The sequence below is a fragment of the Coloeus monedula genome, assembly GCF_965178545.1.
Source record: "Coloeus monedula genome assembly, chromosome: 17".
NCBI classification, from domain to species: Eukaryota; Metazoa; Chordata; class Aves; order Passeriformes; family Corvidae; genus Coloeus; species Coloeus monedula.
The window spans coordinates 1,248,065-1,269,600 of NC_138797.1; the positions used below are offsets into that span (position 1 = coordinate 1,248,065).

The window sequence follows — 21,536 nt, forward strand, 5'->3', positions numbered from 1 at the left end:
TAGCTCCCTGCCCTCCTGTGAGCTGCACGCAGCACACCCTGTCCCTTCTGTGTCTGCAACCTCTGCCACAACTGGTCCCTGCAGGAAAAACAGGGCAGGCTCAGGGCTGAATAGGTGTAGGTTATATGGGTGTAAACCAGGGGAAAAGGCAAAGCTGGACTTCTCTGGGACCCCTGTGGCCCCTTCTAGACCCTTCTCTACCCTTTTCTTTCTTCCCTCCTCAGCATTTTTGGTCTCCCTTGGAGATACCATGGGTGAGGAGAAGTTTTGGCAGCAGGGTGCCCTATGGCCTCCTCCTGTTCTGGGCACCTCCTCTGGCCCTCTCTACTGTCTAACCACCCTTTGCCTCCCCCAGCCTCAACCGATTCTTGGCATCTCCCTGGAGAGCCTCCTTTCAGGCCCATTTGTTTCCACAACCCCCACTGGCCACACCAAACTGCTCTGGGCTCACCAGTGCCCAGTGGACAACAAGCCCTGGCCACGCTGTGGTTCTGGCCTGGCCCCCCTGGCCTGGCTCACACTGTCCAGGATGATGTTGGTGGCATCGCCGTGGGCCCATCCATGGGCACATTGGAATCCTCACCCTCCTCTCCAGAGCCTTTTCTCACATCCCTCAGCCTGAGACTGACCTCTGGGTGCACATCCAGGACATGGGACCATGGAAAGAGCTTTCCTGCTCCATCACCGCTGTTAGGAGTTGCCTGATCCAGCAGCCTGAGAGAGAGGAGGCTGCCACAGCTCCAAGCCCCCAGATCCAAGCAGCTGTGGAGCCGACAGAGGGTCACGCATAGACACGGCCAGTTCCACAGGTCTGGACAGGCACACAGGGCCTCCCACAGACAGCACCAACAGGCCTCTTATCGTACCTCTGCAAGCACATTTGAGCTTAAATATCAAAAGCTTTAATGAACAATATACTGTCAGAGTCCTACCACCACAAATGGTTCTACAGGGGGTATGGAGAGATGTGGCTGGAGACAATTCCTCATAGCCACTTAAGCAGCCCCAAAGAACTCCCCTGTGATCTGGGCTTCAGCCGCAGCTACAGCTACACCTCCCTCTACTGCCCGAAGGTGGCTCCTCTTGCATTGCCTGCAAGACAAGGCTGCTGTACATCTTACCTCACCAGCAAGTGAAATGTCATCCTCTGACAGGAATCAGTATCCCTGGCATTCCTGATCTCGGCCAGTTTAGCCCTTTCTACCATTGGATGTTCTCATCTTAGAATCACAGACTATGCTGACCTGGAAGGGACCCATCAGGATCATCGAGTCCAACACCTGGTTACAGTGCAAATATGTGAAACAGTAGTGTCTTGGGGTGACTTTATGATGTGTATCCCATATCACTGCCCTATGCCCAGAAATTAACTTTGTGCCTTTCTATGCCTCTAAACTGAGCCTGAGAGGGAAGGAAAAACGGAGAAAAACTTTTTCAAAGCAGTTTGCAGCTTGTTCAAGGTCACACACAAATAGCGTTTTTTTTCCCCAGCTGTGGCAGGGGAGGGAGGAGGCACCCGGCTGGCTGCTTTCCAGTCAGCTTTTGGCCAGTTGTTTCAGTTTCTTGTTCTCCAGAGAGAGACTGAGAGTTGAATTTTTTTTTCTCTTCCCAGGAATTTCAGATTTTCTCCCTTTTCCACTGGACTGCTACAATATTAGAACACATCAGGAGGACTTTCCACCGAGCACAGAGGGCCTGGCCCTGGGCCAAGCCCCAGCTCCGAGGAGACCAACAGGAGAACTCTAACACTTTCCCAGGTTTTTTCTCCACAGTGAGAGATTTTATTATTTAGCATTATTTTCCTTTTCCCGTGTGTTTGTTAAATAAATAGTTTTATCTCCTTCACTTTCCTTCGAGGAAAATTTATTTTTTCCCGAACCTGGTGGGGGAGGGGTGGTTGTGCCTTCTCTCCGAGGAGATATTTCTAAGTTTGGCCAAACCGGTACAAGTAGGTTCTTCTTCTTTTGGCCCTCAAGGAAACCACTGTTATATAATATTTCCCTTTCAGTTCTCTACATTCCTCAGTTTAATTCTGCAGCCTCGGGTCACTGGCTAGAGCAGTACTACATCCATAATAGAATAAACAGGGAAGGATAAAGAAATACAAGCTGTTTCCAAACCATGCAAATACCACAAGCAACCATCCCTGCTGCCAAAATCCAGCAGCTGCAGTGCTCCCAGTCAGCACAGCAGACTCCAGTAATGATCTTCTACCTGCTCACTGGTGGCACCATCATGGACCATGAGCCCATGCCTCCCGACAGCCCTGCAGGCCTTGGCTGTCGCTTCCTGCCTGGATTCTCCCTGGCTGTCGCTGGAGGGGTTAATCACAAACACATGCAGAAGCTAAGCATGAAACAAACTCTTCCTCCACCTGCCTGTTCACACACCACCACCTGAGCACATCCTCCAGTGTCAAGGCCAGATAGCAGCAAGGACCAGCCTGAAGCAGACTTCCTAGGAAAGGTGGCTGTAGAAATGTCAGGGCAGACTCCACATTGTTCTAGACCTGCCTCTGCTGAAAAGATGCAGCAAACTCGGGCTCCCGAGGCAAGCAGCATCAACCTACAGTTCACTGAAGTACACCCACGATTCAACAGGCTGCAACGTTGACTGTAATTTGTGCCCCAGACATTTTTAGATTTTAACCATTAAGCTAAGCCACAAATGGTTTTTTCCCTGTCACACAAATTTTGGAATTTTGGTAAAAAGCCAAAAACTTGGAAAATAATACTGTTCAAGAAGACAAATGGGAAGAAATTCCTAAGATTGAATTTTAAAAATAGATTACGTAAATAATATTTTTATCTTTTTTTATTAATCTTTCACACTTTAGACTATGAATTAACTGAAATACTGTGATAAAAGCATTGTCCTGAATTATAAAATAGTAGAATATTCTTCTTGAAAAGATCAACAGGAAAACATTTTTTCCACCTGAATTGTTTCAGATTAGTTCAGAATAATAAGAACTGATCCTTTCTTACAGGCAGGTTTTATTGGTTTCTTTCAGTGAACCTGCATTTTCCAGAAGAGAAAGCAAATAATTAAAATTATAAGGTCAGACTTGGTTTGGGTTCTACTTCCTTTTCTTATAATCTGCCTATTTTTGCCTTTCAGTTTCAGTTTTTCAAATTTTGCCTTAATTCTGAGAGCCAAGATTCTGGAGAATAAGTGTTTAATTAGATCCCTCCCTCCCTGTCCCTCATCTGTCTTGGCTGTGCTACATCCAGAGAGAACTACATGGAAGACTTTGCTCCAGACGTGCAAAACTGCTCCGAACAGGCCAGGAGATGCCTCAGCTTGCTCTGTCCACCTCAGCCCAGCACCTGAGAAAAAGCAGAGAAGAGAAGGGTCAGTTTTATTACACCTATCAAGGGAAGGACTCATTTTACGTACCTTCTGTCATGGTTTAATCCCAGACAACAACTCAGCCCCACACACAGTCCCTGGTGGGACAGTGGAGAGAATCAAATGGTAAAAGTGAAAAAACCCTTGTGGTTTGAGATAAAGCTGTTTACTAGGGGAAGCAAAAGCTGCACATGCAAGCAATGCAAACCAAGGGAATCATTCTCCACTTTCCACTGGCAGGTTCAGCCATTCCCAGGACAGCCTGGCTCCGTCACGGTAATGGTGACTTGAGAAGACAAATGCCATCACCCAAACATCCCCTTCTCTCTTCCCCAGCTTTCCCTGTGAGCACATCCTCTGGTGCAGCAGCAGCTATGTGTCCCACTGTCCCCTGGCTGGCCAGTGGTCAGGGCACCACTGCAGGACCCATCCCCATCCCTGCAGAGGGGGAACATGGAGCAGAGGCCCATGGCTGGCTGCAGTCCCACCACAGCTCTGAGGGTCACAGGGATGAGCATCTTGGAGGAGTGTGAATCTGCCTGGAGAGGGGTCGAAGCCACAGAGCACTGACCTGCACACCATTGCACTCAGGAGCAAGGTGACAGAAGGAAGACATGAGGAGGCTTCCCTGCAGAGGTGTCTCACTGCATCCCCTGACATTTGTCCTACATTTGCCCCAAGTCACTGTGCCCTACAGGTTCCTTCTTCCCACATTCCAAGTGGTCTTATGTCTTTGTGGTCTTCTTGCCTGCAGTCTGCAGTCCAGTAACCTCAATGTGGCATCCTTGTGATGTCCTGTGGTCCCCACATGGTCTATAACACTCCATGGGACAGAAATTTGTCTTATGTGATCTATACAGTGCAAGTGATCTCCATAAGGTCCCATGATCCATTTGATACAGCCCCTTCATCAAGGAGAGTTCAGATATTTCTGCAGGCCAGCCTTAGGCGGGAGAGCGGGCCCTGATGGCCCTGGGCCCCTAGCACTATCCCCACATATTCACATACCACATCCCTGTAGCTGTATCCTCATGTATTCCCATACCCCATCCACATACCTACATTCCCATGTCCCTGCCCCATAGCCAAGACCCGGCCCCATCCCCCCCTCCCCGCCGCTATTTTTTTTTTTTTTAACTAAAAAAGCGCATTTCCCCAGTTTGTGTGCGTGCAACGGGGAATCGAAACTGTCGGGCTGGGAGGCGGGACCAGGGTCGCGGAGCAGGGGGCGGACCGGAGCACCGGACAGTGGCTTCGGGCGGCAGAGCGGCTGCGGGCGGCAGAGCGGCTGCGGGCGGCAGAGCGGCTCCGGGCGGCAGAGCGGCTCCGGGCGGCAGAGCGGCTCCGGGCGGTGCAGCGGCTCCGGGCGGCAGAGCGGCTCCGGGCGGCAGAGCGGCTCCGGGCGGTGCAGCGGCTCCGGGCGGCAGAGCGGCTCCGGGCGGCAGAGCGGCTCCGGGCGGCAGAGCGGCTGCGGGCGGTGCAGCGGCTCCCGCCAGCAGCAGCAGCTCCGGGCAGGGGTCTCTCTGCAGTGCCCATCATGGCCCTCAAGCAGCCAAAGGAGTGAGTGGGTCTGGGGGGTGTCACTGGGGGTTTGTGGGGGGACACAGGGCATGGCTGGAGCATTCCGGGGTCATGGGGAGCTGTTGGTGGGGCGGGGGCTCAAGGGGTGGTGGGGAGAGCTGAAGGGTGACTGAGGGAGGTGGGGACAGCGGCAGTCAGGGCTCACAGGAATGGAGTTTCAGGGGTTGCTGGATGTCTTGGTTTTGACTGGGAGAGAGAGAATTTTCTCCCCAGAAGCTACTGAATCACGCCACAACCGGGCCAGGAGACTCTTCAGAGACAGAGTCAGAGAAGTGGGTGTTTGCTTTATTCGGCGCGCCGGGTGTGTGGGGATCGCTCCTCCAAACACACACACCTGGTGCTCTCTACAACACAGTATTATGGGTTAAATGATGAATATTCATCACGTTCCTTGGGACAGGTGTGGTTATACAAATTATTTCTCGGAAGTCATTAGCATATGGGCCACACATGCACTGTGTCCTGGTGGTCGCGCTGAGGAAGACCTCTCCTCTTCCTCGGGGGTCTTTCTGATGAAGACCAGTAGTCATCCTCTCATGAACTTTTCACCTTTCTCCCTGGGCATGTGTAGTCCTCTGAGGAATGATTCAGCAGTCTCTGAGATAATCCTTGTCCCCTCTATCTTGACAAGATTTGGGTGAATTCGGCTTCTCAGGCTTTGTAATTAACATCTTCTGTCTGAACTAACATTTGCTGTCTCCCAATAGTTCACTTGTGCTTCCATGAGTTAGTTATTGACTGCCCCTTCTTCAATCCCCCCTTTTCTTTGGTTATTTGTAATTCTTTACAAATCTTGCATGTCTTTAATGTAAGAACCCTTCTCTATTTTATTTCTGAGTTTATGCTTTTGTCATTGAGCATAAGCATTGCGATTCTAAGTACATAATATCATACAACAGTAATTACTAATACAAACAGTAAGTAAGAATGCAATAACACAAATATCTATTACAAACAATTGTTTAAGCCAGGATAAGTTGGGTAACCATGATGTAAGTTTGTCTCATACCTCTTTAAGCCTTCAAGAAGTCTCATCTAAGGTGATTTGATGCAATGTTCACTTTGGAGAAATAATTTTAACAGTTTTCTGGGTATGACTATGATACCTTTTTATCTTAGCCCACTCATCTGTGCTCATTTTTTTTTTTCTTCTTGTATCTAATTTAAATCATAATTAGAGTTAGGGCTTGGATCTGAACCCCACTGGCCACTGCCTTTGCTGTTTTGTCTGCCATAGCATTTCCCAGTTCAGGGATGGTGTTACCCTGGGAGTGTCCCTTACAATGCATTATAGCCACTTTTGAAGGTTTTATCACTGCGTCCTGTAACTGGATGATTTCAGTAGCATGCTTGATTTCTTTCTTCTGTGAGGTTAATAAACCTCTTTCTTTCCAGATAGCCCCGTGAGCATGTACCACCCCAAAAGTATACCTTGAATCAGTCCAAATGTTGATAGGTTTTCCTTTGGCCAACGCCAAGGCTTGAGTTAGGGTTATTTCAGCCTTTTGAGCTGATGTCCCCACAGGTAACAGTTTTGCCTCAATGACAGCGTCTGTGGTTGTAACTGCACACCCAGCGAGCCGCTCACCATCCTTGACATAACTGCTCCCGTCGGTGAACCAGTTTTCCTGCATTTTCTAGCAGAGAGTCCTTTAGGTCCGGGCGGCCGGAGTAAACTGCCTCCATGGTTTCAATGCAATCCTGCTGTACAGGCACCTCAGCAGCCTTGCCCTAGAAGTAAGCTGCTGGATTGAAGATGTTGGTTACTTGGATACTCACATCCTCCAATTCTGCTAGGGCAGCTTGGTGTTTGAGAAAGCGAGATGGGCTTAACCAGTGATTTCCTTTCTGTGTGAGCACTGCTGACACGGTATGTGAGACAAAAACAGTTCTCTGCTGGCCCAGTGTGAACTCGAGGGCTTCCTCTATGTTCAGGGTCCCAGCTGCCACTGCACGCAGGCAGGCGGGCCATCCTTGGCTGACCACGTCCAGCTGCTTGGAGAAATAAGCCACTGGCCTTTTGTATGGTCCCAGCTTCTGTGCCAAAAGTTCCAGCACCAGTCCTTGTCTCTCATGTGAGAACAACAGAAAAGGTTTAGTGACATTTGGTATGCTCAATGCTGGAGCTTGCATTAACTCACGTTTCAGAGTTACAAGTGCATTATTAGTCTCTGGTGTCCAGCATAGGTGAGTTCCCCTCCCCTCCCCTCCCCTCCCCTCCCCTCCCCTCCCCTCCCCTCCCCTCCCCTCCCCTCCCCTCCCCTCCCCTCCCCTCCCCTCCCCTCCGTGGTTACCCAAACCCCCAGGACAGTTTAACCCCAGCCCACAGCTCAGTCCCACAAAGCCACTCGCTGTTCCCAGTGGGGGAAAATCAAAAAGAAAAGGTAAAACCCCTGAACGTACACAAGAACAGTTCAATAATTGAAACAAAACTAATAGTAATGAAAAGGAGAGAGAAAGAAATAAAACCCAAGAGAAACCAGCAGTGCCCAAGAGTTGCTCATCACCCAGTGACCAATGCCCAGCCCCTTCCCCAGCAGCGATCGGCGGCTCCTGGCCAACCCCCTCCCAGTGTCTATACTGGGCAGGAGGTTCTGTGGTCCGGAATATCCCTCTGGCCAGTTGGGGTCAGCTCTCCTGGCCATGCTCCCCCTCACTGGCAGAGCACAGGACACCAAAAGGTCCTTGACTTGGAGTGAGCATGGCTCCAACTCAAACATCAGAGTGCTACCAACACTGTTCTCACTCTAAATCCTGAACACAGCCCTGGACCAGCTTCTGAGAAGAAAATTAACTTTATCCCAGTCAAAACCAGGGCGCTGGAGCATCCCAGGAAAAGTGTGGTTGTAGTCTTTGGAGGGGTTGTTTCAGTGGGTCCTGGAAGGAGATGGGGTCCTTGACCCCTTCCAAGGAGAGGGACATCCTGCAGGATCCAAGGAGGACATGGGGGTCCTGGTTACGCAGCCTCCCCCACAGCCCCTCTCCCTCTCTCTACTTTACAGGGACACCTTCTGCCAGAAGGTACCCACCTTCCTTGACTACCTGCACAGCATCCTGCAGAAGTACCCGGATGGGGGGCAGATCCTCAAGGTGAGGCCTCCAGGGAACCCACCTGTCTGGGATCTCCTGCCCAGCAGGGCAGAGTGACCACAGGGAGCAGGGCTGGTCCCTGTTCAGCACCAGCCCCAGGACCTTGGTGCCCAGCTGGGAGAGAAGGTCGGTGCTCTTCTTGGGGCCTTGGAGGGGCCCAGGTGACCGGGCACTGATCCCGATTCCAGGAGCTCGTGCAGAACGCGGACGATGCTGGCGCTAACGAGGTCGTGTTTGTGTGCGACGAGCGGGAATTCGACATCACTGGAGGGGGACTGGAGGGCACCCAGGGTGAGAGGCACTGTGGGCACTGGGAGAGACTGGATGAAGCCCTGGGGTGGCACTGGCTGGTGCTGGGAGGGACTGGGGGAAATGGAACTGCTGAGGGGTTCTGGGATGTGCTGGGGGCACTGAAGGGTACTGGGAAGGCTCAGTGGTATTGAGAGGGGTTTTGTGGGACTGGAGCTTGTGAGAACACTGAGTGTGAATGACAATTCCCCCTCCATGTCCCAATTCTCCCCTAACCCATGATGGTGCTGACCACCAGGCCCAGCTCTCCTGGCCTACAATGACGCCGTGATGTCACCCCGGGACTGGACAGGGATTCAGAAGCCAGGGGTGTCACACAAGCGAGAGGATCCCCACACTGTGGGGCGCTTCGGCTTGGGCTTCACCTCTGTCTACCACCTTACCGGTGAGTGGCACTGGGAGTCTCAGCTGGGACTGAACTGGGGACGTGGGTTTTACTGGAGGCACTGAGCTACGGGTGCTGGGGAGAACTGCGGGGCACTGGGGGTGTGCAGGATGGAGCGCTGAGTCTGAAGTGAGGAAACCCAAAGCACCAGGAGGCTGGGGGGAGGCTGGCTGGCAATGGAGGGCAGGGCTAGGGGACAAACTGAGGGAGGACTGGTGAATTGGGATTATGCTTTGGATCATGGGAGGCACCGTGGTGATGAACTTGAGGCTATGGGGTGGGCATTTGGGGGCACTGATAGGTTGGGATGATCTGGGAAGGCAGTGGTGTCCATGTCATCTCTGTGGCCTCATGGTTCCCGTGTCTCCAGACCTGCCAGGTGTGCTGAGCCCCCCATACTTGGGGGTGCTGGACCCCGAATGCCAGGTGCTGCCGGGCGCTGGCAAGCGCTGGAACATCTCTGAAGCCCAGGACCTTCCTGGCCTTTTTGAGCCCTTCTGGGCCGGGCTGGAAGCTGTGGGACAGCACCGTGCCTCTGCCCAGGGCACCCTCTTCCGCTTCCCCCTTCGCCAGCAACCCTCGGAAATCGCTGCAGGGGTCTCCGATCCTGAGCGCATCCACAGCCTCATCCAGACCTTCCTCACAGAGGCCCCTCTTGCCCTCCTCTTCCTCCGCCATGTCCGCCGTGTGACCCTGCACCGTGTGGCCCCTGATGGGGTCCAGACACTCATGGGAACACTTGCGGCATCCCCTCAGCCTCTCCCTGTCCCGGTGCCATCAGGGGATGAAGGGCTGAGTCTGGCGTGGTGCCTGATGGCCCTGCACGGGGATGGGGTGGGTGCTGGGAGCGAATGGCTGGTGGCCACGGGCAGGGCCACTGAAGGGCCAGCCGTAGCTCTGGGCACAGAGCTGGGTTGCTGCCCTGAACTGAGCCTGGCACACCCCCTCCACGGGACCTGCCAAGGGCGGCTCTGCTGCTTCCTGCCCCTGCCAGCCACCGACGAGACGGCCACAGGGCTGCCCTTCCATGCCAGCGCTCCCTTCGCCCTCTCCGATGATCGCCGCCACCTGCGCTGGCCCCAGGAAGGCGAGAAGGGTGAGAAAGACGCCCGCTGGAATGCTCTGCTGCTGCTCGACCTCCTGCCCCGCGTCTACAGCTCTTTGGCCGCCGTGGCCGTGGCTCTGCCAGCTGCAGATGCCCACAGCCTGTGGCCAGACCCCGAGCGCACGCCGAGCTCCGGCCGGATGCGCAGCCTGGTGACCCGTGTGTGCCAGGAGCTGGCGGCTGCCCCCGTCCTGGTGCCGGCCGCAGAGGGGGCAGCGGGGTGGCTGCGGGCACCCGAGGCTGTGCTGCTGCCGGAGGCCGCGGGCGACGTGGCCACACGGAGGGCGATCCAGGCCGTGCTGGTGGCAGCTGGGGAACCGGTGGCCGAGGTCCCATCCCACGTGTGGAGGGCGCTGACTTTGGGGATGCCGAAGGGTCTGCGGGAGGCCACGGCAGGACTCGTGCGGGAGGTGCTGCGGCACCACGGGGCCCCAGAGCTCCCGGCTGCCGGCCGCCTCTCCCTGCTGCGCTACGTGGCCCGGGATGGGTGCCATGCTGAGCTGCGGGGCCTCCCCCTGCTGCCTCGCGCCGACAGAACTTTCGTGGCCTTTGGAACCGCGTCAGCCCTTGTCTACGTGGACACAGCCGAGTGCCCCAGGTGAGCCCCTGGCCCCCGGCAGCTCCACTCCCTGCAGAGTGGGCAGGACAGCCGGGTGCCCAACAGTTGCAGCTCTCGCTGTTGAATTGGAAAGGGGGCCCTGGCCAAACCTGGGTATTTGGGCTCCTCACTGCCCTCCTTCTCTCACCTGGTGACACCAAGTGGGAGCTGAGGCAGGTGCCCAGAAAGCTGCCCCCCATTACCTCTCGAGTCCCCCAGCACCTCTGTTTGTTCCCACAGGGAGCTCCTGCCTGGCTTGGCCGGGTCCTTCCTGCCCTCAGACTTGGAGCCAGGTTTGGACAGCCTCCTGCGAGGCATTGCCAAGGAGGGTAAGACATGGGGGTTCCTGGACCACCTTTAGGTCCCCTGGTTGCCCCCCCCAAACCCCAACACCCCTAGGCAGCCTCGTACACCTTGGGGCTCCTCTGCAGCCCCTGTACCTCCTTGTCTCTCTGGGGACTCCGTGTCCTTGCTCTTCTTCCCGCATTCCCTTGTCCCTTCTGTGCTCCCTCAGATCCTCGGTCTCCCTGTGTTCCTTGTTTGAAGACCTCTGTGCTCCCCACTACTGGTCCCCCTTACACCTTTTTCCCTCCCACATCTCTTTCCTATATCCCCACCCATGTGGGGTTTCTGGGTTCTCTGTGCTCCTATTCAGGGTATCCACTGTCCCTTCAGAGTCCAGGTCCTCCCATATCCCACAGATCTCAGGTTCTTTCTCCCCCATACTGAGTCCCCCTGCCAGGTCCCAGGTCCCATGTGTTTCTAGTCCAGCCTCTGCCTCTTGCACACAGGTCTCTTCCCCAACCTGGTTCTGCTGGACCCAGCTGTGACTGCACAGACCCTGCGCTTGGCTCTGCCCCCCACCTGGACATCCCAGTCTTCAACCCCAGTGACCTGGTGCCCAGCCCAAGGGCCCCCCCAGCCCCCAGCTTCCTGGTTCCCAGCTGTGTGGCGATTCCTGGCCCATCACGTGGAAGATCTGGGCCCTCTGGAGGGGCTCCCTCTCATATCCCTGTCCCCACTGGATGCTCCCAGCGTCCGTCTGGCTCCACTGAGACCTGAATCCAGTCTTATCTTCCAGGCATGGGAGGACCAGCTCCTGCCACCTGCTGTGGCCTCTGTGCTGGAGATCCTGGGTTGCCCCGTGGTGCCACCAGGCACATGGCACCGCTCCCTGTCCCGCTATGTCCTGCCTCCATGTCCCCTCAACGCCCTGCGGGCCCTGGGCAGGCAGGGGGCTGCAGCAGTGGCCTCCCGCATGGCCTCGCTGCCCGATGCGGATGTGGTCACCCTCCGGCTCTACCTGGCAGATGTCCCATCTCTGACAAAGCAGGACATGGCTACGCTGGCTGCTCTGCCCCTCTTTCTGCCACTGCCCTGCTTGGCCACCCCACAGCCCGTGGAGCTGGTGCCGGCCGGTGCCACCCCGGCGCTGGAGCCAGAGCTGGAGCCGCCCCGAGATGTGCTGCTGCCGGAGGCCGTGTTGCGGTGCCGGGATGAAGTTGACCGGCGGCTCCTCGGGAGGCTCCAGAGGCCCCTCATCAGTGCAGCCCATGTGATGCTGGAGGCCGTCAAAGCCGTGGCCCAAGGCACGTATGCGGGGCGTGCAGCTGAGACAGAGGCTCTGCTGCTCTGGGTGCTGCAGCACGGAGATGTTGTCTTTGCACAGAGCCCCCCTCTCCGGCAGGCCTGCAGCGAGCTGGCCTTCCTGGAGACCCCCAATGGCCCTGCATGCCCACGAGACCTCTACGACCCCTGCGACAGCACCTTGCAGGCACTGCTGGGACCCGAGCGCTTTCCTCCCGCCGCCTTCCACAGTCCATCTGTCCTCTGTGCCTTGAGGGCCGTGGGCTTGCGGCACGGTGAGGGTTGCCTGCTGCCCTCAGATATCCTGGCAGCTGCAGCAAAAGTCAGCCAGGGCAACATGGCAGCTCTGGACAGGGCTGAGGCACTGATCAGGGTCTGCAACCGCCCCAAGGCACTGGATGGCTTCAGCGCTGCAGAGCTCAGGCAGCTCCAGGCCCTGCCATGGGTGCCTCGCTCCAAGTGCACAGGAGAGCCTGGGCAGCCCTTCCTGCCCCCCAAGGAGCTGCGATCCACCCAGTACCAGGCCCTGGTGGGGCTTGCCATGCCCCTGACTGGCGCCTTTGTGCCAGAGGCAGAGAAGAAGCTGGGTCTGAGCCAGACCCCACCGCCAGAGAGAGTGTGGGAGCAGTTGAGAAAGCTGGCAGGGCACGGGGACATGGATGAGGTGGGTCCCGCTCTCCAGCCTGTCTACTGGCACATGCAGGAAAACCTGAAGGCCTTTGGGACTGCTCCGAATGATGCTGTAGTGTGGACTGGGTCTGGGCTTGTCCTGCCACATGATGCTGTACTGGACTACCCTAAGGAGCTGGAGCTGGGGATGCTGGTGCCCCGCGTGCCCCCTGACTTCCTGCCCTACAGGTGCCTCTTCAGGGCTTGGGGGGTGGCGGAGGGGGTGAGTGAGGAGAGGGCGGTGTCGGCCCTGCGCTGCCTGGGGCAGGACATAGATGGGCGCAGCTCCAGAGCAGGCACTGCTGCAGAGTTGCAGGTGGTTGTAGCTGTCCTGGAGTGGCTGAAGAGTCGGGGCCACCAGGGCAAGGGCACCGTGCCTGTTCCTGTGAGGATCCCACAGGGCTCAGGCTTTGCCCTCCGACCAGCTGCCTCTGCTGTGTACCTGGACATGGAGCTGGAGGAAGACGAGGATGTTCAGGAGGTGGTGCACGAGGCACTGCCTTCCAGCACAGCCATATTCCTGGGCACAGAGCTGCTCAGTACACGGGTGCTGGGCCCGGAGCCGTTCACAGCCTGTGGCCCCTCGGAGCCCATCACCCTACGCCTCCGCAACATCCTCCGGGAGTACGGCGAGGAGGGCGACCTCTTCACAGAGATGGTCCAGAATGCAGAGGATGCCGGCGCTACCGTGTGCCGCTTCCTCCTGGACCTGCGGTGCCGCAGAAAGGCCACCTCTAGGCTGCTAGACCCAGGCATGGCTGCCTGCCATGGCCCAGCTCTCTGGGCCTACAACAATGCCCTATTCACAGAGGATGACCTCCGGAACATCACCCGGATTGGGGCTGCTACAAAGGAGGGCCGGGAAGGCCGGATCGGGCGCTTTGGGCTGGGCTTCAGCTCTGTCTACCGTGTCACGGATGTGCCGGCAGTGCTGAGTGGGGAGACACTGCTCATCTTTGATCCCAACGGCACCCATCTGGGCAAGCACTTCCCCAGTGCCAGCTGCCCTGGCATCCGCCTGGACTTCTCCAGCCGACCACACATCCTCCGTGTCTTTGCTGAACAGTTCCAGCCCTACCATGGTATCTTTGGGTGTTGCCTGCCTGAGCCAGGACCCTTTCCAGGGAGCCTTTTCCGCCTGCCTTTTCGCACTGAAGAAGAAGCTGTGACATCACAGATTTGCACTGAGGCCTTTGGTACAGAGCGCATCCAGTCCCTTGGCACCACTTTCCTTGGCTCTAACCAGCTCCTGCTGCTCTTCCTGAAGAAGGTGAGGGAGCTGTCCCTGGAGATGCTGCCAGACACGGCCACCTCTGCAAAGGATACCACACATCTGGTCACACTGCAGCGAAAGGAGATCCAAGACTTGGGGGCGCCTGGGGATCCCCCAAGCTGGGCAGCCATCGAGCAGCTCTCAGCCTGCGAGGAGGAATCCAGGACTGTGTGGCACTACCTGGTTTTGGTATGTCAGGGTGATGGGGAGTTGCTGGAACTGTTTCACCAGAACACACAGGCAGGGCTCCATCCTCCGCCTCCCATGGCTGGTGTGGCCCTTCCCCTTGCCCCTACTGAAGATGGCAAGTGGGTGCCACGTCTGGATGCTGAGAAGGGGCAAGTTTTCTGCCACCTTCCCATGCCGGTCTTCTCAGGGCTGGCAATTCATGTGCATGGGACCTTCAGCATCCTCTCAAACCGCAAGGGGCTGTGGAACCAGGCGGAGAGGGGCAAATGGAACCAGGTGCTGCTCCACAACGCCGTGCCGACGGCCTGGCTCCGGGCACTGGACCATCTCCGTGCCATGCATGAGGCAGGCGAGTTGAAGAACTATGAGTATCATCTCTTCTGGCCAGACATTAGCACTGCCCATTACCCCTTTACAGAGGCCGTGACTGGTTTCTACCAGGCTGTGGCAGCCAGGAGTGGCCCCAGGCTCTTTTCTGATGGCCGCTCCTGGTGCTCGCTGCAGGACGCCCGCTTCCTGCACCAGGCCGTGGAAAGACACCCTAAGCTGGGTGCTGTGGCACAGCGAGTCTTTGCCACCACCGTGCCCCATCCCCTGTTGGCTGTGGCCTTGCCTGGGAAAGTGCAGGAGGGCCTTGGGAAGGTGCTGGATGCTGGAACCTATGACTGGCCTCGCTTTCTCTGTGAGCTTGTGCTTCCCAACTTGATAAACCTCCCTGCTGTTGACCGGGACCCACTGCTCCTCCATGCGCTGGATATGTCCCATGAGGATGTGGACAAAGTGCTGCAGACAGTGCCCTGCATCCCTGCCACCCCTCATGGCCACCTGCAGTTCATCAATCGCCTGGTGCATCCCAGAGGCCGTGCTGCCCCTTTATATGACCCTAACGATGGGCGCTTCCCCACTGGGAATGCCTTCCTTTCCCCAGAGAGACTAAGCCAACTGGAGAGGCTGGGCATGGTGAAGAACACCATGGCCCTGCCAGAGCTGCTGGAGCGGGCAAAGACCGTGCAGCTTGTCTGGACCAAGAATCATGCCCAGGGCTACCAGAGGGCTGCCTGCATCCTTGAGCTGCTTCAGGATGCAGTGAAGGAGAGAGTGAACAACACCCTGCAGGCCGCTTTCCGGACTGTGCCCTTCCTCCCTGCTACACTGCTCACTGGCGACCATGTGCTGCTGCCAGCTGCCCAGCTCTACCATCACATCCATGCCCCATTAGTGGGGCTCATCCACCCTATCTTGGCTCCTAAAGTGCTGGGGGAAAACTTCAGCCTCCCCAAGGAGGTTGCATCCTTCTTGGGGCTGGACCGGCAGATACCAGCAGCTCCAGTCCTTAACCAGCTGCAGGCACTGAGCTGTAGCTCCAATGCTCTCCCTTTGGAGAACCTGCAGGACACCACCAACTGCTGCTACAGGCACCTGAACATGCTGCTCAGGGAACATCGCTCCAGCTGGGATGAGGTGGCTTCTGCAGTGGCCCAAGGGGAGCCCTTCATCTTGGTGGGCTCCCATTTTGTGCCAGTCACGGCTGTGGCTGAGACACTGTCATTTAAGGCTGTCCCATACCTTCATCAGCTCCAAGAGCAGTACAAGCCTTACAGAGAGCTCTGGGAGTGTGTGGGGCTGCGCCACACATTCACGTGGGATGATTATGCCCGAGTGCTCTCCACCCTGGCAGAGACACATGCCGGAGAGCCACTGCCTGCGGCGGAGCTGGCTCTGGCCCTTCGGCTGGTGTCTTGTGGCTTGATGGAAGATGGCAACAAGCCTGACACCTACCAGACCCAGCAACTCTTTCTGCCCGATGAGGAGGGCATTTTGCGCCCACGGGACAAGCTCCACTTCAATGATGCACCGTGGATGCCATTGGACAGAGATGTCCTGCTGTGCCATAAGGAGCTGTCCCGAGATGCAGCCCTGCACTGTGGGGTGGCCACCATACGCCACCTAGCACTGGAGAGGAGTGAACTAATCACTGATCACCTGAGCCGCTGGGCGCAGCCATTTGGTGCCCATGAAGATTTGCCAACACGGCTGAAGAACATCTTGAAGGAGTACCCAGCGTCTGCTCCTGATATGGTGAAGGAGGTGCTCCAGAATGCGGACGATGCTGGTGCAGGGCTTGTGCACTTCGTGTGGGACCGCCGACAGCACCCAGTGAACGCCACTTTCAATGAGAACTGGAACCTCCTGCAGGGCCCTGCCCTCTGCATCTACAATGACAGCCCCTTCCAGCAGCAGGACATTGAAGGCATTCAGCGTCTGGGGGTGGGTGGCAAGCAAGGCCGGCAGGATGTCACAGGCAAACATGGTCTTGGCTTCAGCACTGTCTTCCACTTTACTGACTGCCCAGCCTTCGTGACTGGAGACAGTACCCTGTGTGTCTTTGATCCCCATCTCTACTACCTGCCCACAGCCACAGCTGAGAAGCCTGGTGGGATGTTTGCTGTCAACCCTAAATTCAAGGAGAATTTTCCAGACATTTATGACACCTTCCTACCATCCTTCTTTGACCTGAAACAGGGTGTCCTTTTCCGGCTGCCGCTCCGCACTGCAGCTGAGGCTCTCAAGTCCAGGGTGTCTGACATGGTTGTGCGAGACCAAGACCTCAGGGACATGGAGCAAATACTGGCTGAGGAAGGTGAGGACTTGGTGCTCTTCCTCCGGCACGTCCACACCGTGGTCTTCTCTGAGATCCCCCCAGATGGGAAAGAGTTGGTGGAGAAGCTGCACGTAACCACAGAGCTCACGGGTGATGATGCAGAGCTGAGACGGGATTTTCAAGCAAGATTAAGCCAAGCCATGGATGGGAACAGTCCCACCCTTCTCTCCTATACCATGAAAGTCAAAACCAGCAGGGCCAAGACCAGAGGTGTGTGGAGGGTGATCTCCCAAATTGGGGCACAGGGTGGGGCTGAGAAGTCTCCAGTGTTTGAGTGGTTGCCCTACGGGGCTTTGGCTGCCCCGCTGGAGCCTCTGAACAGAGACGTGGGCAGAGCCTTCTGCACCCTTCCACTGCCCATCAACACTGGGCTTCCTGTGCACATCAACGCCAACTTCTCTGTGAATGCGGCCAGGCGCAATCTCCACTGGGACAAAGGCTGCAGAGAGACAGCCTGGAATGACTTCTTGCTCCGGCACTTGGTGGTCCCACTATACTGTGACTTTCTCACCAGGCAGTGGAAAGCCCTGGGGCCAGAAAAGCTCCAGTACAAGTCCCTGACACACTGTGAGAAGCACCTGCACTCCCAGTTCCTCCAGTTTTTCCCTGTTACGAAAAGGGTGCTACCTATCTTTCAGGACATGGTGAGAGAGATCTACAGGCATCTCAGTCATGCGCGCCTGCCCCTGGTGCCTGTCATCTTGCTGCCAGATGACAAGAAGTCACCTGACAGCAAGGTGACAATAACCTGGGCATCTCCAGGTGGAGGGGACGTGCTAACAGAGCCATATTTCCTCAAGAACATGCCTCACCCAGAAGTCCAGAAGGTGCTGCAGCAACTGAACATGAAACTGGTTCCAGCATTCACCCCCCTGCAACAGATCCATGAGGAGTTCTTTGAAGCCCAGGTGAACACTGTTGTCTTGGAGCCAGCATCTCTCCGGTGCTTCCTCAAGGCCCTGGCTCTGCCTGTGCCCTGCAAGCTGTCTGAGACACCCCTGAGGACAGCAGAGAGCTGCTCCATCCTTCTGCGGTATTTAAGAGAATGGAGCAGGCACTCCCAAGGTACTCTCAACAATGGGGACAAGGAAGAACTGGAAGGCCTGCCCTTGCTGGCCACAGAAGATGGTTTTCTGAATGCTTTCAGCATCCACCGTCCTGTCTTCAAAAACTCCTTTGCCCACCTCTTCCCCCAGCAGAGACACCGTTTTGCCCAAAAGTGTATTCCTGCATGGATCCCACCTTGCTTTGTGAAGAAGCTTGGCCTCCTAGAGGCCACACCACTCATCCAGGAGGCATTGGGTCAGTTGGAGTGGACCACAGAGGGGGAAAAGTGGATCCAGGAGCTGTGGGTCTTCTTTGAAAGTGTGGTCTTGACCAGCACCTCAGATGAAAACATGAAGTCATTCATGGATCATTTCCAGGACATGGCGGTGCTGCCTATTCAGGGGAGTGAGACAGAGTCGAAGCACCTACTGCCACTATCCTCCCTCTCCAGGGTTCTTTTTCAGTGTTACTTACAAGAGGAAGAGGTGCTGCACAAACTGGGCATCCCTGTGCTCCAGCAGTCCCTGCTGCCCCGTAGTTTTGCCGTCCATTGCTTGAAGCCAAAAGCACTGCAGGTCACAGACCCCAGGGCTGTCGTGGCCCATCTGGCATACACCAGAGCTAATCTCCGCTGGGGGGATTTAAGCGATCAGGACGTGACAGCCCTGCTGAGATTTGTCCAGAAGGGAAATCCGGATGCACGGGCACTGCAGCAGCTCCAGCACCTGCCACTCTTCAAGAAGTTTGTGGGGGGCTATGTAGCTGTGGCTCCCTACCGCAAAGTGCTGTTGCTCCACAGATACATAGAAGTGCCCCCGAGTGCCCAAGCCCTGTATGACCTGGACAGAGACATGGTGCTGCTCACACAAAACCCGATCCATGAATGGCTGGCCAAGGGTTTGAACTGGGAGTCCACAGATGACAAAAAGCTCTTCATGACTGTGGTGCTACCCCGGCTGTCCCAGCTCACACAACAAAACCTCAAGGAAGCTGTACGCTTGTTCTTTGTCCTGAAACCTTTCTTTGACGCTCAGAGCCTGGAGGCCATTGCGGCAGCTTTTCAGAAGGTGGCCTTTATACAAGATGCCTGCGGAGTCTGGCGCCTGGCCTCCTACTTTTATGATGACATGCCCTCCTTCCACACCCTGCGGCTCCAAAACCGCTTTGTGCCTGAATCTTTCTTTAGGGAGCTATGTTTGGACTGTAAAGCTATGGGTTTCCTCCTTGAGGCAGGTGTCCGCACCAGCCTCTCTGAAGAGGATTTTGTGGCACTGGCCCAGGAGATAGAGTGTGAAGCCACTCAGGCTACCTGCGACACTGCAGCACTGCTGCCGCGACAGCAGGAGATGCTCAAGCAGCTTGAAATCCTGTTGAAAAATCCCGAGTTACAGGGTTTCGTGAAGAAAATTGCCACAATCCACTTCCTGCCTCCACCGAACATCCCCCTAGACTTGATGAACCTCCACCCGCCTTTTGCAGCCTCCTCTAAGGCTGTGGCTCTGAAAGGCAGCGTTTCCTACTGCAGAAATGTGGCTGAGCTCCTGTGGACATCAGCCACCATCCTGCCAAAAGCCCTTGAACTTGATAAGAAGTTCCTGAAGGCCATGGGAGTCCTTGTAGAGATACCCACTGCCCTGGTGGTGGCCAACCTGGAGCATGTGTGCAGGGCAGCCTGCCCAACACCAGAGCAGGTGAGCACGCGGGGCAGCGTGCTCCGTAGCGTGTACAGCTTCCTGCAGACCCATCTGGAGGAGGTGGACTCAGAGCACCTCGCTGAGCTGCCCATGGTGCTGGCCAAGTCAGGGGACATGGTCAGGCCACGGCAGGTGGTGACATCGCTCCCAGATGAGGCTGACTTTTACCCCTATCTCCTCACACCTGACCCCCACATGGCTGCCTTTGGAGATCTCCTGCAACACCTTGGCGTGGTCCTGGTCCCCACAGTGACTCACTACAGCCATGTCCTGGCCCAAATCTACCAGGAGAGCCATGGCAGTGGGACCCTTACCAGTACCCAGAAGAAGACGGTCCTCCTGGCCACACGGCGTTTCTTCCAGCTGCTGCAGGAGGAACCAGAGCCCCCCGATTGTTCTGCTGTGGCTGAGCTGTACCTGCTGAGCACTGCTGACTGCCTGGAGCCATCCCACAGGCTGTGCTTCAATGACTGCGTGTCCTCAGAGACCGCTCGGGCCTTGGAGAAGACCTTTGTGTTCATGGCTGCGCTGCCAGTGTCTGGGTGTAATACCAGGTGGCTGCTGCAAAGGCTGCCACCTCACCTGCGGCCACGGGCACTCTCAGAGGTGACAGAGCAGCAGCTGAAGGAGGGTGGCCCAAGGCCATGTCACTATGGCTCTCAGTGCCCCGTGCAGAGGCATCTGCAGACCCTGCTGATATCCCCATGGTTTAGGCTGGGGCTGGAGTCCCTGCTTCAGTGGAAGAGCCATAAGGCTGTGACGGGAATGGAGGAGGATGGTGGCTTTGCAGTGGAGCAGCTGAAAGTTCAGTGCTGCAAGGACATCCGCACTGTGCTGGTCCATGGTGGGGCAAAGGTGAAGGGCAGCTCCCAGTCACACGTCATCCATGTGTGCCCATCTGCTGGTGGCCAGCGGCTCCTCTACATCCGACACACAGAGATGGGGCTGAACCGGCACCACATGAGGGTCGTGGAGACACTGGTGCAGGAGATCAATAATATCCTGGATGGGCAGCTGGAGGCACCTGCTTTGTCCGTGCTGCGTGAAATGCTGGTCTGCCAGGAGCCACAGGACTTGGCCTTGGTTCTGGAGGAGAACAACGTGGAACTGGTGGGTGCTGCACCAGAGCCAGAGAAGAGGCTGCAGGAGGAGGCTGTGGAAGAAGGGGGGCCATGGAAGGGTCCCAGCCTGGCAATCTCGAGGCCTCTGCATGGTGTCAGGCAGCCAAAGGTGTGGCCAGAGTTCTGTGTCCAGTACAAACCTGCGAGCGCTGCCCAGCACCAGGGACAGGGAGGTTGCAGCTCCTGGCTGAGCACTGAGGAGCTCATGGCCCTGACACCATCCGTCCCTGAGGCCCTGCGGTGGCTGTGTCAGGCCACAAGTGACCTGCAGGCAGCCCACAATGACATCCGGCGCTGCTGCCCCAACTGGGTCCTCTTCAAAGTGCACCAGGCCCTGGAGAAGGCACTGGTGGCGGCCGTACTTTGCCGTGGTGAAGCCTTTGAGAGCCCAGGGGGGCTGATGGGTCTGGCCCAATGGCTGGAGACGGAGGAGCCGGAGCTGAGGGGCCTGGTACCGGATGTGCAGTGGTTGTGTGGCTGCGGCGTGAATGGCAAGGCCACACAGTACCCAAATTACCACCCCTTCCCCATGACCCCCAGCGAGGCCTTCCCCAGTGTGGATGAGGAGGAGGTCCTGAAGAAGGCACAAAAAGTGCTGGTGATACTGAAGGACCATTTGGGCAGAAAGTGAGGAGGTCCCTACAGAGAGGCACAGGCAGCTGGGCCAAGGGACCTCCAGGGGCTCATCAGAGACCCACCATGGACCTGTTGTGGACTTACCATGGACTTGCCACAGACCTGCCACAGGCAATTTGTGCAGCCCTTGTAGGGGAGTTTTGGAGGCAGATGAGGGCCCAGACCACTGGACATCACAGGGTAGCCTGTTCCATTGGCATGTCTTGAGTGAGGGGGAAATAAAGTGCATTAATAAATGC

The 21,536-nt window shown here is 56.5% G+C and overlaps 1 protein-coding gene across 1 annotated transcript; it reads left to right on the top strand.

The window, feature by feature from the left end:
* Window positions 1-965: 965 nt before the first annotated feature.
* Window positions 966-21,292, top strand: LOC309579563 (sacsin-like; the record flags this gene model as incomplete). Its single annotated transcript, XM_082292968.1, has 8 exons — window positions 966-1,073; window positions 4,511-4,911; window positions 7,935-8,022; window positions 8,211-8,313; window positions 8,570-8,716; window positions 9,087-10,419; window positions 10,660-10,748; window positions 11,211-21,292. 8 exons carry the CDS (start codon window positions 966-968, stop codon window positions 21,290-21,292), a joined length of 12,351 nt encoding a protein of 4,116 aa, XP_082149094.1.
* Between the last annotated feature and the right edge of the window lie 244 nt (window positions 21,293-21,536).